This window comes from Xenia sp. Carnegie-2017, unplaced genomic scaffold (genome assembly GCF_021976095.1).
Source record: "Xenia sp. Carnegie-2017 unplaced genomic scaffold, XeniaSp_v1 HiC_scaffold_25, whole genome shotgun sequence".
NCBI lineage: Eukaryota > Metazoa > Cnidaria > Anthozoa > Malacalcyonacea > Xeniidae > Xenia > Xenia sp. Carnegie-2017.
Window position 1 is genome coordinate 1,677,651 of NW_025813488.1, and position 18,364 is coordinate 1,696,014.

Consider the following 18,364-nt stretch of genomic DNA (forward strand, 5'->3'; position numbering starts at 1 on the left):
TTTACTATGCATTTTTCTTAATATTTGTTATGTATTATTCGACAAAGCTAACTGTTCACAATGGAACAGAAAGATCTTTGCGCTCCTCGAGGGTCGTGCTTTGAAAATTAGCCATGCCCCAGTGATGCAGAAACAGCAGTGATATATGCTTATCTCGATGGGGAATTTACATACGTTCATAGTCGTAGCACTCGACTCCTTAGATATCGAAAATCCGTAATGAGACTGTAACAGTGATATTCCTGTCGACATTGACGGATTGGAAGTTCACAAATAAACAGTACACGGCATTGGGAGATTGGGAAAGTGTAATACGATACCAAAAACATGATGGAATGCGAAAGGATGCCATACTCAATGACAATGTCTCGCCATGTCATTCCCTCATCTAGTAAGATCTTCGCAATTTTACTGTTATGGGGGACGATTCTTGGCGTTAATACACTGCAGAATACATCCACAGAGGCTCTACAATCGACTGTTTCGAAGAATAGCACAGGTATGATTTAAACACCTCGTAATACAAGCACAAGCGTGGGGTAATAAACGAGACGCTCAGATATATAAAAATAAAGCACTTCGTGATCAACGAATCGAAAAATAACACTGTTTGAATTGAATGTCAACGTTCGCAGATCAAATTAAAGCAGGCATTATCGCCGCTAGCACGTTAATGAAGTATGTTGCCAACGGTTTCTCTACATTTACATGAAAATTTGTACAGCTACTTGATGAAGTGCTTGTTATATACGAATTGTTAGCGTCGTCTTGCACATGTTCATTTAACTGAGAACATTCTTTGACAGTTTTAGGCTTTATCGACTTATGTTATGTTACATTAAATTTTCGATGCATCCAAATCATGGCCACTTTAACACGGTTTCTGACGACTAGGATACGCGTAGTTTGGCTTAAGCATATATGTTTATAGTCATCGTACGACAGTAACGTTTGTGTTAATTTCTATTCAGCTCGCCCGCCAACAGTATCGTGTGATTACTATGGATCGTCTTGTGAAAATTGCTCTCACAACAAGCACTGTGCTTGGTGTTTCTCGGAGAAATCCTGCAAACCTGTGAAATTGCGAGAAAGACGGAAGACGTGCAAAGATGACGACTGGTATTACGGGGATTGCGATAAGCCGATAAAAGAAGAGATTTTGATCTATGTCCTACTCTGTTCTGCAGTATTTCTTCTGCTTGTTGTTATTTTGCTGGTAATGTACATTTTCTTATGCAAGGTGAAACGTAATAACGATTATGAACCAGTAAACACAGACGAAAAGAAGAAGAAACGAAAGCGGACGCCGTTAATGTCGAAGAAGATCAAACCGTCAGGATCTAGAACAGAAGAGCTTAAAAAGAAGTATCAGCTTGATCGTTGATGCTTCTCTTCGTGAAGGAAATCAGCTGAACCATTTCCAGTTAAATCTTTGAGTGACAAGAAATCATAAAACATCCTGCAGCTTTGATTGTCGTAGCATTTTATACAATTTCATGATGGAAATGGTCTACAGCGTGTGACTTAACGCTATTTTTAACGTTATGCTACAAGATGATCATATGAAATAACCTGTTTATTAAATGTAAATTGTTTGCGAAGAATTCCATGTTGTCTTGGGCGTCCGGGGGGGGAGGATAGGCAGTTCCGAATGATAATCTCAGGAAGGTTGTATTTCAAATCAATTGTCCAAGTAAAGTGACACCCTTTCTTTCGTGCCATAAGCCATTGATTTGGAAATGGTACAGTTGCTTGAGCGCATATACAACACCGGAAATTTTTGATTTCCAGAAGTTGGAAATCACCATATACCCCATTTTGAGGACACTTTTAATCAAGAAGAAATATAGTAAAAAAAACAGCAAAAATAATCAGTAAAAGACTTTTTGCACTAAGTTTTTGAAACCATCAATGTTGTAAAGTTTTCATATCCATGACATTAGCTTCACCAGCAAAATAGACTCCTCCCAATTTCTGGCAAGAGTTTCCCAAGCACACCTATCTTTTTGTTTGGTCAACATAACGACAACTAAAAGCAACGCATCGTTACCTGCTGAAACTTCCGTGTAATAATAAATTAGAAACTCACATTCGTGACTTGCTGCTATTTTCACAAAGTGGAACTAATGAACATATTGGCACGCAATGAACATCCTAGCTACTTCGAAAATTTTCAAGTCTACACGCCATATTTAGTTATCTATACAAAGACTTTCCCGATATCCTTGGCAATTTTGACGCAATTTTGCAAAGTTTTTGATTTCTTCCGGGGGGAGGGAGCTTCTCCAGCTCGTACGCTTGTCATGTTGTATTCATATTCGACGGCATAAGTATCATGGTGTCACGGTCTGTACAGTCCCCCAGTCTGAGTTGTCCCTTTGATTATGTGCGCATGCACCGTAACTGGGGACTACTGAGCACATTGGTTGCTGGCCTCACCCGTCCCCCAGTGTCAGATGTCACTATTTATGTATATAGTCTTTATCTTTATTTCGTGGCTTTACACATTGTTGTTAGTTGTTGCAAGGCAATTTTAAATTGTTTTATATTTTATTATTTTACTACGATAATTAAATAATTCACGATAAATATTTTCACTCTATATAAATCCACATAGTATTTTTCGTTTGGCGACGAACCACCTATTTGCTGATTTTTTGTCAAACCATCTTGATGATTTCCATTCTTCAAGTAGTGAATGATTCGCTCCCATTAGTGTTACAGTGAAGAAGCGACAGCCAGTAAGAACGAAGACTACTCAGACCACGAGAAAACATTGTGAGGCAGCACCGCTGAGTTGCACATGCGCGTTGTAAAAAAGGAAAGTTCCAGAGACTGGGAGACCATTGAGACTGCTACACCCTTTTGACTATACAGGCAGTCAAAAACATCTAGCAACTCATCGGAAACACAGTTTAATGCTTCATTTAATGAGGTAACAACGGGGCAAAGTGCCAAAGCATTTGAAGTTACACAGTGGCAGAACACATATTAAGAAGTGGATCTTTCTCTTGCTTTAGTTACAGCTTTGCATCGGTAAGTCATGCTGTTCCGTTCAGTAAATTAATCTTTGCTGCGGATGATAGTCATCACTATTAAACATAGCCACATACGGTATTCGCTTTTGCTTTTGCATTCGGCTCATTTGAAGCTCAACGTTTGAAACATGCAGGTCAAACTATGCAATGAAAATCGAATATATTTCTCATACATAAAACGAGATCTTTGTCTTTCTTACCATGATGAATGATTGTGGTTCAGTATCTGGCCTGGGTGTTAAGTTTGTTCTTCTTATCATGATGAATGATTGTAGTTCAGTATCTGGCCTGTCTGATAAATTTGTTCTTCTTATCAAGAAGGATGATTGTAGTTCAGTATCTGGCCTAGGTTATAGGTTTGTTCTTCTTATCATGATGAATGATTGTGGTACAGTATCAGGGCTGTGTGATAAGTTTGTTCTTCCTATCAAGATGGATGATATAAACTACAGCTTTTCTTACTTAATTTTGCTGGGAACAAAATGTAGACCATGTTTTTCCTACTAAAACATTCCCCTTTGTTTAACAACATAAATATTTGATGCAGATGTCTTCGTCATACTTCAGTGGCACCCGACCTCGAAATGTTCCTTTTATCCCATTGTGTATCCGTGTTTCCGCACCTTCCAAAGGCTTCTTTACTCGAGTGCAAACGCTTGTTATTTTCAGAAGTCCGTGAAGACGACATTGTCGTCGTTCTCGAAAGACTAGCTCGAAAAGAACTAGGTCTTTCCCATCCAACGAGCTCCGAATTCGAGCAACACAACGCTCTAAAACAATATCCCTTCGCCACCTTCAGATCTTGATAGAATTGACGCGTAATGATGTAATACAAAAATGGATTTGTTATTGCATTGATCGGATAGATGAAGAGCAATAGGATATTTGATGTTCTAATATCGACTAGTGGATTACCGTAAATGGCGAGAAGTGAAAAGACAGCAATGGGAGTCCAACAAGAGAAGTTTATCAGCACGATAACTGTCATTTTTTTCGCGATATGGAAATTCGAAGAACCCGCTTGTGCGCGATTAATATTTGCGTATATTCTCGCATATGCAAAAACAATGCCGAACATAGAAACGCTGTTGAAAATCAGAAGGAAAGTCACATAACTTTTGGAAAGTAGACTGCTGACGTCAAACGGTAAACAATACGAGACCTCGGTGTACGAACTTACACCGGTCAGCGGAAGGTGGCAAAGACGAGCGAGGCTAGGAGACTTATTGCCAGAAATGCCGTCGTCTGTTTAATTGTCAACCATTTTTGGGATCGCAGAGGAAAAGATATGGTATAATATCGTTCCATGGTTAATATATCCAGCGTTAGTACGGATAATTCCGTGGAGAACACGGCCAAAAAACCGCTCATTTTGCATGTAAAGCTATGTCGCCATTTGAGTGAGTAGTGACCGTATTCTCCAGTAGTGTGGACGTCGACAGAAGCCAGTATAAGATAATAAACACCGAGGCAAAGACTCGAGAGGGTAAGACTGCACATCAATAGCTTGCGATTGCTGACCTTACGACGACTCAATAACATCACTAGTAAAGCGACAAGGTTTCCTATGGTAGCAAAGATTGCGATAAACCACCTGCCTACTTGAATCACTTGAGGATGAAGAAAATCATCACATGGCTTCAGCGATTCCTCCTCCACTTGACATTCAAAAACGCGTTGCCATAGTGAAATTCTCACGTCAGGAAATACCGAGGGCGACAAGGATTCAACGAAAACAAAAACAAGGAATTTTCACAACCAAAAAAAATGGAATCATCATATGTATAGCTGAAACAGGACTTCATCAACGAAAGAATTCTCTTCCTCTTTGCTAGCCTTACATGCGATGAGGATTTCATACGACTGAGTAGGTTCTTTATGGATCGTAGAAGTAACGATAAAGTAGACTTATACGTTTCATTCAAAATGGATTTGTTAACCTTCTCTTTCTTTCGCGTGCCCTTCGCAAAACGACTATTTCTATCAACGAAACCATCACTGATGTACTTGCAGTGAAAGCGATATGATTGTAAGAATTTTCTTACACGAAGAACTTTAGTAGCGTGAAGGAGCCACAGGCTGTGAATGTCGTGAACACTCAAATGTACCGAATCCTGAAATCCTCGAATAGGATTTGAACGAATATTCGTCCCACACAGATCTCTAATGAATAAAACCAACGAAGATTAGCAGAGTTTTGTAGGAAGAATAGTAATGAACAATTGAGCATGATGTAATGTAGTACGATGTACATGTATTAGTAAGTATGGATGATGATGTAGTATGATGTACATGTAGTAGTAAATATGGATGATGATGTAGTATGATGTACATGTAGTAGTAAATGTGGATGATGATGTAGTATGATGTACATATCGTAGTAAATATTGATGATGATGTAGTATGATGTACATGTAGTAGTAAATATTGATGATGACGTAGTATGATGTACATAAAGTAATAAATGTGGATAATGATGTAGTATGATGTATATATAGTACTAAATATTGGACTGAATAATTTAGCAATTAGTGGAAAAGGTTAACAATGATATCAACAATTATTCTGACCGAAGTCTGAATTATTGTAGATTTATGCGAAAGCCGAATTCATAAATGTTTTCTTATACAATTTTAAACTAGTTTGTACGTAAGCCATAAAGTTCTCTGTGTTTCGACATAAAAGAATTTTTGGAGTTGACTGTTGTCCTTTTACCCTAAACACTCGATGAAAACTCTCCTTAATGACAGTTTAGCCCTTTTCGTGTTTTTTTTACAATAAAACAGTTCGTAGAACTCTTGTAAATCTCTAGCAAAACTTAGCAATGCAATTTTTTGTGTTCACAGTTGCCGCATTAAATGGCACTTAATTTTCAATATTTTGTAGGAGGCAAAATATGAAGAATTATCTGTAGGCCCTTGGCCAATCACAATCGAGATAGCACAGTCATTGTATATAAAATAAAGGCTAATACTGACATTAGGTTAGAAGGTTTCTCGCGATATGCAATAATATTCATTGCGAGAAATTTTGTAAAAAATTTCCAGAGGGTAGAACAGCAGGTCATTTTGCAGCCCTAATGCTGGGAAGCATTGTAAGTGGATAAGCAAGCAAGCATGGATGACATGTGACACAGCAAGACAGATAAAGGCAGAACTAAAAACTTACAATGCACGCAGTTGCACACCATCAAATGCTCCGTCTTCTATAAACTCCAACGATGAATTTCGCATCAACCTGGAAAACAACGAAAGACGATTTAATATTGCGTAAGGTAATTTTCTCATATAAAGTGATACGTCTGACTTACAAAAACTTCAGGTTTCTCGTGTATTGGAATACTCCACTGTGTAATTGTTTGATTCGCGAGCCTTCAAGATGCCTACAAGAGAAGATATCTCCACAGATGTAAACATATCTAAGTAACATTGAACTCACATGAATGCAGAAATACTCCGACGTTATCAGAAAGTTGTAGTCAACTTAAACTAACTTCAAAATAAACTTAACCATGTTTCATGTTTTTCTTGTCAAGACAGTCCCCCCCCTGCATCTTAGTTGTCAAGACAACCCCCCTGCATATTAGTTGTCAAGACAACCCCCTGCATATTTGTTGTCAAAACAACCCCTGCATAGAAGTTGTCAAGACAGTCCCCCTGCATATTAGTTGTCAAGACACTCCCCCTGCATATTTGTTGTCAAAACAACCCCCCTGAATATTAGTTGTCAGGACAACCCTCCTCCTGTATATTTGTTGTCTGGTCGTATTTCATACGTTATCAACAGGAAAGATTTTTCATGTCCAAATTTTGCCAGAGTAACAACAAGAGATACGGAAATATTAATAAGCACTCACAGGCTTTTCAATGTCGGACAAAATATCAAGCTCTTCGCTTTCAGCTCCTCAATGTTGGTCCAGTCTAGATATCTTTAAAGCAAAATACACATATAACATATTGCAAGTGTGTTTGAATCCGCCATACGTCGGCAGGCGGTGCTTGGAAACACGTTACGTAAATAAATGCAAAAATACAACATTTTCAAAGCAAAATATTGATATTTCTGAAAACGACATCTTGTTACATCATTGTCCAACAGCATTGCTCTGTTTGCCTCTTTCCGCTAACGAAAGCCTCAAAGGGGTTTTAAGATATTACAAACTTGTCACATGCGAGTTAAAAAAGAAGGGGCAAACAGCCTTTCACAAATGGCTTGCCATAGGCTGACAGGCAACTCAGAACAGAAGCACGTGACAGCAACCACGTGACAACACGCACGTGACGTATGTATTTAAATAATTTGTAAAGATGGGTAGAAAGGGAAATTAGCCATAAAAATATACGAATTCAAAAACAAATGGGGGGACATAAAAAAATCTGGTCGCAAATTTAAAGCGAGAATCAGGTAGTTAAGTTGGCTAGTTGATTTCGCGAAGTGCTCGAACGCAGGATGTGTTTTGAATGTCAGCTGCTCATTAGCAGTTCACACAGCGAAATGTAAAGCACTTTTTCATGAGAAGCCATAGCTAAAAATATTGACAATAAGTGATTGATTATTTGTATATTGCAGCTGAAAATCATCATGAAGTTCATTTGACTTACAAATGCCGTATAGACGAACGAGTGGTAAAGTTCGGAAACGTTTTGATGAGGGTCTTGCTAAGATCTCTAAAAAGAAAGATGAAATTTTGCCACTCATGGGAAAGTTATACATGACATCCGTAAACTAAATACTTACAGTATATTTAGTGATGTGAGATTTTCAAACGCTCCTGATTCAATCGTCTGAATTGGATTATCTTTGAGAATGCTAGATTGAGAAGGATTATCCTTATAAATACCAGATAGTGATGGTTAAATTTGAGTTAAATATATGAGTATATGAGAGAAATAATAAAAAACTAAGTTCAATAGCTCAGTTGCAGCAATATTTAACTAATCGAATTTCAATGCAATTTTTTTCGTAGCAACATTGAAAGTACGTTAAAGCTAAACAATTTCCAGACAACAATAGGCCAGATGCATGGAATATCTAAAAGCCTCATTCAGTTACTTTTCTAGCTGGCCGATTAAAAGTTTTTTAACGAAAGACAAAGTTAAGTTTTACTGGGGGGAGATTGGCCCTTTAATCGAACGATTTTCGACTGTAAATCATAACTTTCTGGCTTGTAATAAACTTTATGAAACGATTGGAAAATCACTATCCCAAGTAAATAAAGACTATCTTGCAACCAGCAGATGATCTTTAAAATAGATAATTACAGCTCACGAAGAAACATCAGTCTTGAAAGGCCATCTTTTGAGATGTACGTAAGCAAGTTTCCAGTCAAATCCCTAGGAAAAAATATACAACTTTAGCAACTTCATTAACCGAGCATTGATCTATTACTATACACGATACACACAGCTGCACCAAGTTTGGAAGACCACTAACAACTCTGGGCTCCAAATAAGAAATGGAATTGTTTCTTAACGATCTGAAACGACAGGGAACAAATTATATGTCGCTGAGAAATGAAGCATTTTTGAGAAGTTTGCTGTCTAAGGATAAATTATGTATACAAATACATACAAATGTGTCACTCTGTCGGAAATATTTCGTGGGAATGATTTCAAATGTCGACCATCGCAGCGAACGAAATAGACGGATGACAAGTTCGAGCCCAGATCTCCTTTTACATCACAAAAACATTTTCCCGGACATTCGTTTTCTAGAAACATGCGCCCAAGTGCGCAAGAGATTGTAAGAAAGAAGAGAAGCAACCTCCTAAAAGAAAAAGAAACAGTTTGATACAAGTTTCGACAAGTTGCGCATTAAGATCTATGAAAGCGCACTTGAATTAAAACGGAGAGAACTTTACCACATGATTTCTGTTCTTGTTCTTTTTCTTGTCAATTACTTGACGAGTCTGTACACAAGTAATACTGAAGAACGTACTGGCGCAGTCAACAACGATTTAATATCTTTCATAAATTCTCTCCCACAACACGTTTCAATCGTTTTCACATTACATCTGGAATGATTTACTCGTAATCTGTTCGAAAAACATTCAAAGCACAACGTGAAAATTAAAAAAATTTACGATGAAATGCTAATGATGGCGATTTCAATTTCAAATCGGCATCCTCTTACTTTGGAATTACTCTGATTGCTGGTAAATTCTATCTAATAATTGTGCATAACTTTCTTCAAAATAACATCGAACGATAGTCTTTGAAACGCACTTCTCAACGTAAGCTTCTCTTTCGCCACCGACACAATCACCCAAATTACACGACGCCGCATTCAAAAAACTGAATTGTAAAGACTAAAGAAAAACGTAAGGTTGTAAATCAACGAACAGATTGTTATGATAAATACAAAACACATCAAGAATTAGGAACATGTTTTAATTGAAGTGTAAAAACACAATTAATATTAATTACAAAACATTCGATTTTCCATCTTACGCCCCATCGTCATTTTTTATGCCTTTATTCCTGTATTGTTCAAGTGCATCCTCTGTGAATTGCGATATTTTTTGTGTTGGATTGTGTCCATGTTTCATGTTTCGTTGTTCTGTGGTACCTTGCTGCTATCTACCAGCCATTTAGAAAACAGAATGGACAGACGGTGTAATTTGCAATGCAGGTTCTCGGTATTACGGCCAACATTTTGCTTTTGGCTGCAAAATTACCCCAAGTGTAACAAATGTATTAAATGTACTATATTTTATATTGCTCACATTGAAAAGTTATAAATATATAAAGACTACAGTATGGGAACATTGTGCAGTTGGAAAGCAACTGCCCCCGTACACTGAAGAAGATAATTTACCGTTGGTAACATACTGTAGTTCTATGCCTGGATTTTGCGAGTTGCAATGGAGAAGGTGCAATGCATAACGCGTAATGTTTTTTTGTGCAATGTATAATATGTCTGCTTTCTAATGCGTTTTTGCAAGTCAAGAAAAGCAATAAAGCTTTAAGTAGCAGTATCGGGTCAAGCTACACGTCTCTATCGCTGATCAACATTCTAGAAAATTCCTTCAGTTTTTGCCCCTATGCAATTCTTTCTCAAGTTTGCAGCAATGCTTGCTTGCTGCGATATAGGTCTTTCGTTTGCTTTCTCATTCAAAATGTTAAGGCAATATATTTACTCCTAAGTAAGACCATAGCAAACATTTTCTTCTCTCGAACTACTCTTCTCGGCTGATTCGAGAACGCCTTTATTTAGCTACGCAAGAAATGTCATAAAATCACTGAGCTGAGGAGGCGTTTGTATGAAAGCAATCAGTCCAATTAAGCATAATATATAATTTCCTCGTAAAATGAGTGGAGACCAGCTTTGCCATTTTATTGTTAATTATTTATATCAACAATGCGACACCAAGTTTATTTTAAAGTTATCGAGAAATTCGCACAAAATTGCCTCTATGAAAGCTTCCATAAGATTTATCATGCTCTTCAAAAATAACGCTAAATCAGCATTTTCATCACTTTATCCTATCCCTGTGTACCACCCGTGTTCCCTAACCTACCCTTTTTTGCATCGATCGATTAAGAATAAAGAATCCAGCGGAGGACGTTATTAAACGAATTTCTTTCTCAAAACTAGAAACAATTTAATGTCAATCTCTGCAGCCGTTGAGTGCTTCAGCATTTTCCATTCAAATATAACTTTTGAAACGAAACCATATAAGTAGCTATACACCATTGTGGGAGATCGCCATACTAGACGAAAGCACGGTCAAAGACATTCAAGTACGAATAGTCGATCGACAAGGCCGTCCCAGTGGCGTTGATAGGCTGGAGGGGGAGTTATCCATATATTCAGTTGTCTCGACTGATCACTTATAAAAACAAATTCACTTTCAAACGAAATGGGTCTGGCCACAACTGAACATATGAACTATGTTCGTTCTGGGGAAGGCCCCATTGGTTGGACGCTTTGCATTTTTTCAAAACGCACCAACATTTCGCTTACTTTTAATAACTTTCGAAAGTACAATCAGTCAAAAAGTTTTTTAAAATACGGGAAATATTACAAAATGAAGTTTAAATAAATTTCCATAATGACGAAAATCACAAATGTTTGAGGCCAAAGTTGGGGGGAACATGGTAGAAAAACTCCTTCATGAAAATATGTACATCGTTTTATACAACAATAATCAAAGAAAAAGAATCGAGACGGGATCTTATCTCAGTTGTTGAGTTGACACAGCATCGCCACGCCACGCATGATCCAATGAGATTGCGGCTGGTCAGAAGGAATGCGGATGTTCATGACAAAATTTGTCGAATGTCCAGTCGTCGATAAGGTACCACGACGTTCGCTGGTTTTATACACAGGACATAGATAATGCAACCTCTCCAACACGTCCTCCTTCTTGCAAGGAATCAACCACATCTGGTAAAATGATAGAAAGTGAATGAATTGTGAAATCTCAAAACAAAGATCATGACCATTTCGGAAATGCTTTCTGTTAAGATTATTGAAAGAAAGGAAAACTACGATGAACAGTTTCAAAGGTTGTTAATGATAAAGACAAAGCTAGGATAAACAGTTTCAACAGTTAAGCATTCTTGTTGTTGAGGTTGTTAATGATAAAGACGAAAGCTAGGATAAAGAGTTTCAACAGTTAACCAATTTTGGTTTTGGGGTTGTTCGTGATAAAGAGGAAAGTTAGAATAAACAGTTTCAGTCGTTAACCATTCTTGGTGTTGAGGTTGCTAGTGACAAAGAGGAAAGCTTGGATAAACAGTTAACCCATCTCAACAGTTAACCCATCTCAGCATTAAGGTTGTTAGAGATAAAAAGGAAAGCTAGGTTAAATAATAAATAATAAATGCAACATACCACAGGCATCTTGTCATGTAATACTTTAGGAATGGATTCTCCAATAACTTTGTTTTCTCGGTCCCATTTTGCTCCCTCCATAAAAAGACCGTTCACATAGACACCTTAGTAAATAAACCAACGAAAGAACAGTTAGTGGAAAGAATGTATTCATAGCTAACTCTGTGTACACAGAATCCCCTCAGGGGGGAGGCACCATGTAGAAAGTTCATCCTTTAGAAAGTCCCCCTTTTAGAAAGTCCACCCTTTAGAAAGATCACCTTTTAGAAAGTCTAACCTTTAGAAAGTTCATCCTTTAGAAAGTCCACCCTTTAGAAAGTCCACCATTTAGAAAGTCCACTTTTTAGAAAGTCTAACCTTTAGAAAGTTCATCCTTTAGAAAGTCCACCCTTTAGAAAGTCCACCCTTTAGAAAGTCCACCCTTTAGAAAGTCCACCTTTTAGAAAGTCTAACCTTTAGAAAGTTCATCCTTTAGAAAGTCCACCCTTTAGAAAGTCTACCCTTTAGAAAGTCCACCTTTTAGAAAGTCTAACCTTTAGAAAGTTCATCCTTTAGAAAGTCCACCCTTTAGAAAGTCCATCCTTTAGAAAGACCACTCTTTAGAAAGTCTACCCTTTAGAAAGTGCACCTTTTAGAAAGTCTAACCTTTAGAAAGTTCATCCTTTAGAAAGTCCACCCTTTAGAAAGTCCACCCTTTAGAAAGTCCACCTTTTAGAAAGTCTAACCTTTAGAAAGTTCATCCTTTAGAAAGTCCACCCTTTAGAAAGTTCATCCTTTAGAAAGTCCACCCTTTAGAAAGTCCACCCTTTAGAAAGTCCACCTTTTAGAAAGTCTAACCTTTAGAAAGTTCATCCTTTAGAAAGTCCACCCTTTAGAAAGTTCATCCTTTAGAAAGTCCACCCTTTAGAAAGTCCACCCTTTAGAAAGTCCACCTTTTAGAAAGTGTAACCTTTAGAAAGGTCATCCTTTAGAAAGTCCACCCTTTAGAAAGTCTACTCTTTAGAAACGTCACCCTTTTAGAAAGACCACCCTTTAGAAAATCCACCCTTTAGAAAATCACCCTTTTAGAAAGTCCACCCTTTAGAAAGACCACCCTTTAGAAAGTTCACCTTTTACAAAGTGTAACCTTTACAAAGTCCACCCTGTATAAATTACATCCTTTAGAAAGTACAACCCTGTAAAAAATACACACTGTAGAAGGTAGGTGTGACTCTTACCGTCTTCTGGAGGAACGGGGTAATCTCCATCTTCCAGAACTTTAAAATCAAATGTCAGAAGGTCAATGGGAATTGTGTATTTTCTTGCAAAATTTTGCTTGGAACCTGCACAAAACAATCGATGAATGTATTAGTCACATGCACATTGAACTTTTGCTCAAAACGTGCTCGAGAGTTCTCACAAACGTCTCAGAGGTTTGCATTAGCCAATACAAACACGAAAAACATTTTTTATTTCTTTCATGAAATAATAATAACGCAAAACAAATTTAAAACAAACGCTTTAATTTTGCCTTTAACATGTACTCATAATTGATTTGCAAATTCTCTTCGATTGATTGATGGATTTGATTGGTTTAGCTCAAATCGGTTTGCACAGGCTAATGAAAACACTGCAATAGACGAATAAGCGTAAGGGTTATTTGCTGTTATTTTATAAAAGTTAATCAAGGATACGAAACACTGTCTAAACAACAACAGCATTACAGGAATGAATTTATAGAAGATGAGCAGGAAAGGGTGCCGATTTTACTACGAGATCCCAATGTAGCAAACAATTAAGCAAAAGCAATTGCGAATAGTGTTTCATGGAGCGCATTCTCAAAAATCTACCAATCATAAAAAAGTAACAATATTTAACAAAAAAAACACAAACTCTGACATGGGCACGCTACAAAACCATCGTAGATCTATCTCTGCAACATTTGGTATAAAGCTGAAACGTCGCGTTGAACATTTCATCTTCAAGCGAACAGTCGTGCAATGAAGCTTCGCGGATAGCTCTTTAAATTTATCGTTTCAAGAGCGAATTGTACTTCACAAACCACAATCGTACAACTTATCACACGTAAATGTATAGTTAATGCAACGATGTACACTCGATTTCAAAGTCAGTCAAGTTTTGGGTGTCTGCAGCCTAAAGAAATTTTCAGTTCCACAATACCTCTAAATATAGATCGGCAATAATTTTTGAAACAATGAAAAATAAATTTCACCGCCGACAAAAATATAATTTCTAGTTTCTACAAGTAACTTCAACTGCATTTTAGTGCGGCAATCGATGACAAGTAAAAACTACAAAACGTAAGAGCGATCGATCAAAAGTGGCTAAAAAAGTCATGAAATCATTTTCAGAGCAGGTCTCGAAAGTTTTCTCAACCTAAATTTGCAAATATTGTTTTTAGGTGGGAATTGCCAATGCCTGGTCTATGAAGGTATCACCTGAAGACAAGATTGAAGGAAGAAGATGTTTTCAACAAGCGTTAAAACAAACAAAAACTCACCCGTGAGAAAGGCTTGAGTGAAGAAAAATCCTGAAATCCAGAAGACGGAAGGAGCTTCCGTCTCGTACCAGTCCTAAAAATACGCGCGATTTAAGTCCAACAGTTTAAATGGGTGCACAATATATGTATAATTATACCTCCAAAAACTTGAGCCTCGCGATAAGATCGCTGATATAACTGCCCAGCGGTTTCAAAGAGGGATATGATCGTTTCATCCATAAACTTGGGATACGTCCTTTTAAGATACTGTCAACAACTTCCTCCAGTTCGCTCGACATCACCACTAGACCCTGGGAACGAACGGAGAATTGAGATGGAAGAATTTTCAACAAGACTAAAGGCATTAGACTACGATCGGATGGAGAGAAAAGTGAAAGACAAGAAAAATCGTCACCTTTATTGCTTTCTGTAGATTTCTTAAACTATTTCGAACAATCTCCGAGAGGCGATTGAAGCGAACCATTTCTTGCACCAAAACCGTATTCATGCTCTATAAGAAAGCAACAAGACTTTAAAAATGGACGTTTTCTCCATGTTACAAAAGACAGAAAGTTCCCAATGAACTTCCCAAAAACCAGAACGTCACATATCATCCATACCTGCGTGTAGGTGGTCGGATATTTACGAAGGGCAGCTTCGGTATCGAACCCTGGGGGCATCTTACTCAAGATATCCGTAGCTACGGACTGTAAAATCTCGTCGTCCGACTTACCACCACCCGAGGATGTTCTCGACTAAAGAAGACAAAACGAATAAATGTCATCTTTCACGAATACATAGAGAGAACAAAAAAGGTAGCGCCCTCCCCTCCCCCCCCTTTATGTAAAATTATCGTTATGCGTTAGAGAAATGTTATAGAAATGAAGGCTTGCTGTTGAAGAGTAAATGAAACAAAAATTGAATGTTGAAAATCGTCAACTCATCAAACAATTAAAGGAACAATAAAATTTAAGAAAAAGCAGCCAGAACGCCGACGTTATGCTGTTGGTAATCTGTTAAGTTTTCAATCAAAATCGTGCTGAAGAAACGGGTGCCTTCTAAGGAAAAATACAGGCGTTTTCATGAACATATCCTTCTACTGTCAGTCAAAATACAATTAAAACGTTTTTTATTTGTTTACAGTGTCTTTGTAAAAGAGCTTTGTAACAAGCACAAACCTAAAGTTGCGTATATAATTCAGCAAGTTTTCGAGAGAGCTCTAGCTACCACATAGAGTGATTTTTTCATTATTTTAGCAATAAAATGTTACGTATGAGCTTTCCGCTACTTTCTTGTCTAAGGATTAATCGCAGACTAAAATATATCAGCTTTTTTTTATCTCATCATGTACACCCTTCGATGTTTTTAAGTAAAGACGTGATTTTCCTAGAGGGAGTACTTTTAGTCCACCTCTCCCCGCTGTAGCTTGTGATCATTGATTTCTACTTCAAGATTGAACATGAGAAAAGAGCACACACCTGGGTAAGAAGGATATTTGTGAACACACCTGGGTAAGAAGGATGTTTGTGAACAATTGTTGAGTTTCTTGTTGATCTTTTGATATATCAGCATTGGCATGCATTCCAAATGCTTCTGGATGAGTTATCTGCGGAAGATCTCGCGTGTATTCCAAATAAGATTCGTACTAAAACAAAAGAAATTTCAACTTAATCAAATGTGGCAAAAAAGGAGATGAAAAATGACTTTTAGCGCTACGTTAGTTAACACCAATACTTGATGCCACATTGATGAAGCGCGATACGAAAACCGAATGTATGCGTTTGCATGGCCAACCTTCGATAGACATTGATAAAGGCTAAATATTTTATTGAACGGTCAGGCATTCTATGGAATGGGACAGGGATGTTATGGAAGGAACAGGTATGCTATGGAATAGACAAGGATGCTTTAGAAAATACAGGGATGCTATGGAATAGGACAGGGATGTTATGGAAGGAACAGGTATGCTATGGAATAGACAAGGATGCTATAGAAAAGACAGGGATGCTATGGAATAGGACAGGGATGTTATGGAAGGGCCAGGGATGCTATGGAATGGACAAGGATGCTATGGAAAAGACAGGGATGCTATGGAATTGGACAGGGATGTTATGGAAGGGACAGGGATGCTATGGAATAGACAAGGATGCTATGGAATTGGAGAGGGATGCTATGGAATACAACAAGTATGCCATTGAATGGGACAAGCACTCTCTGGAATAGCCTGTCATTCTATTGAATGGGGGTGGCATTCTACAAAAATGAGGAAAAGTTACTGCTGAAGTCGTGTTTGCAATTCAACAGCCAATGATAACACAGCAATTTGATGCGAGTCACGTAGACGATCTCGTTACATACGAATTATTAATGAAATAATAAAATTCTTACACTTCCTTCCTTTGGTGAGTAGTATTTACCACTGGGTGAAAACGCATAACTTTCATCAAGAATTTGAGGACAGTAAAACTTATCGAGAATTGTTAGTAATGTTCTCCTATCTCTGTCGTCTGTCACCCGACCGCCATAGTTACATTCTCCAGTGAGGTAAGCTAAGGCTGCATACTGTACATCCTATGTATAAAAAGATATAAAATCGTCTATTTATTGAAGGTAAACATACAGTAATGTTAATTTTAGTTGTTGATGTGGATACACTGAACTACAGGTAAAACGTTAGGTAACTTATGATTAAGATGCTAGATCAGAGTATATAAGGACAAAACTGTAAACAACAGATAACTCATGATTAATGCTAGGCCAGAGTATATAAGACAAAAGTTTAAACAGCAGACAACTTATCATTATGATACTAGATTAGAGTATATAAGTACAAAAGCTTAAACAACAGACAACTTATCATTAGGATACTAGATTAGAGTATATAAGTACAAAAGCTTAAACAACAGACAACTTATCATTAGGATACTAGATTAGAGTACATAAGGACAAAAGTTTAAACAACAGACAACTTATGATTAAGATACTAGATCTGAGAATATAAAGGCAAATATTTTGAAACAAAAGACTGAAGTATACAAGAACAAAAATTTCAAAAATCAGGACTAAACTGAGTCATAAAACCAACTAGCACAATGAAATAAAACAAATAAATGTACCTTATAATCATCTAAAAACATATGTAACTGTCGCACACTAATTCTTAAATCAGTCTCGTTGAACTCGTAAGGAATGTTCCATCCAAGAGGACCAAACGTTCGTCGCTCTTGAACGAGGGCGTGAAAGAAGCACAGACCGAACAGAAGCTTCTTAAACGGGCCCTATATATGATGGAAATCACCACATTGAATGATGATCGGGGTTCGTAGCTACAATACTTAAGTGCAATGAAGTTAAGCACTTGCCAAGGACTTTGACGACATACTTTGAAAAATTTAAGAAGGAGGACCTTGAATTGCACACAAAACACAACTAAAGTACGAAATCATTAAAAGCTTTATCGAAATCAAAACAAAAGAACCGTTTTCAAAAGAATCGAGAGCAAATGTTGTATTTGAGTAAGAAATCATTAAAAGCATAATATAAATTAAAACCAAAGAACTTCAAAAGAATCGAGAGCAAATATTGCGTTTTCATATGAGTTGAAAGTTCCCATGTAGCTAGGTTACTTCAAAGTTCTGACGACATTAACCTATTAGCAAACGAGTTACTTTGTCGTGCAATAAAGATTAAGATACAATTTTAACTCATTGAAAGAAAAATCGTAGGATGAGAAGTTTACAAAAATTCGATCAAAAAAAAATTGAATTCAAGCACTTTCAAGCACATGTTATTAAATTCAAGTACTTCTAAGGCTTTAAATTTTTCACTTTGACTTCAAGGAGATTCGAGGACACTCAAGGACATTCGAGGACATTCAAGGACATTCGAGGACATTCAAGGACATTCAAGGACATTCGAGGACATTCAAGGACATTCGAGGACATTCAAGGACATTCGAGGATATTCAAAGACATTCGAGGATATTCAAAGACATTCGAGAACATTCAAG

At 37.3% G+C, this 18,364-nt stretch overlaps 3 protein-coding genes across 3 annotated transcripts in view; 1 reads left to right on the plus strand and 2 right to left on the minus strand.

Moving 5' to 3' along the window:
* The first annotated feature begins 162 nt into the window (after positions 1 to 162).
* Positions 163 to 1,604, plus strand: LOC124452420 (pituitary tumor-transforming gene 1 protein-interacting protein-like). The gene is made up of 2 exons (XM_047002950.1): positions 163 to 499; positions 972 to 1,604. Exons 1-2 carry the CDS (start codon positions 328 to 330, stop codon positions 1,382 to 1,384), a joined length of 585 nt encoding a protein of 194 aa, XP_046858906.1. The 5' UTR covers positions 163 to 327; the 3' UTR covers positions 1,385 to 1,604.
* An 867-nt stretch (positions 1,605 to 2,471) lies between these two features.
* Positions 2,472 to 8,508, minus strand: LOC124452421 (probable glycoprotein hormone G-protein coupled receptor). Its single transcript, XM_047002951.1, is given in 9 exon segments — positions 2,472 to 4,235; positions 4,238 to 4,756; positions 4,759 to 5,201; positions 6,207 to 6,275; positions 6,349 to 6,420; positions 6,895 to 6,966; positions 7,640 to 7,705; positions 7,776 to 7,847; positions 8,300 to 8,508. Coding segments are annotated over 9 exon segments (1,971 nt in total). The 5' UTR covers positions 8,317 to 8,508; the 3' UTR covers positions 2,472 to 3,594.
* A 2,375-nt stretch (positions 8,509 to 10,883) lies between these two features.
* Positions 10,884 to 18,364, minus strand: part of LOC124453780 (dynein axonemal heavy chain 7-like) — a 67,013-nt gene continuing 59,532 nt past the window's right edge. The window contains 10 exon segments of the mRNA XM_047004634.1: positions 10,884 to 11,426; positions 11,877 to 11,980; positions 13,094 to 13,198; positions 14,377 to 14,449; positions 14,514 to 14,666; positions 14,771 to 14,866; positions 14,976 to 15,110; positions 15,863 to 16,000; positions 16,744 to 16,926; positions 17,472 to 17,633. Of these exon segments, the coding sequence (XP_046860590.1) occupies positions 11,220 to 11,426; positions 11,877 to 11,980; positions 13,094 to 13,198; positions 14,377 to 14,449; positions 14,514 to 14,666; positions 14,771 to 14,866; positions 14,976 to 15,110; positions 15,863 to 16,000; positions 16,744 to 16,926; positions 17,472 to 17,633 (1,356 nt within the window). The 3' untranslated portion in view covers positions 10,884 to 11,219.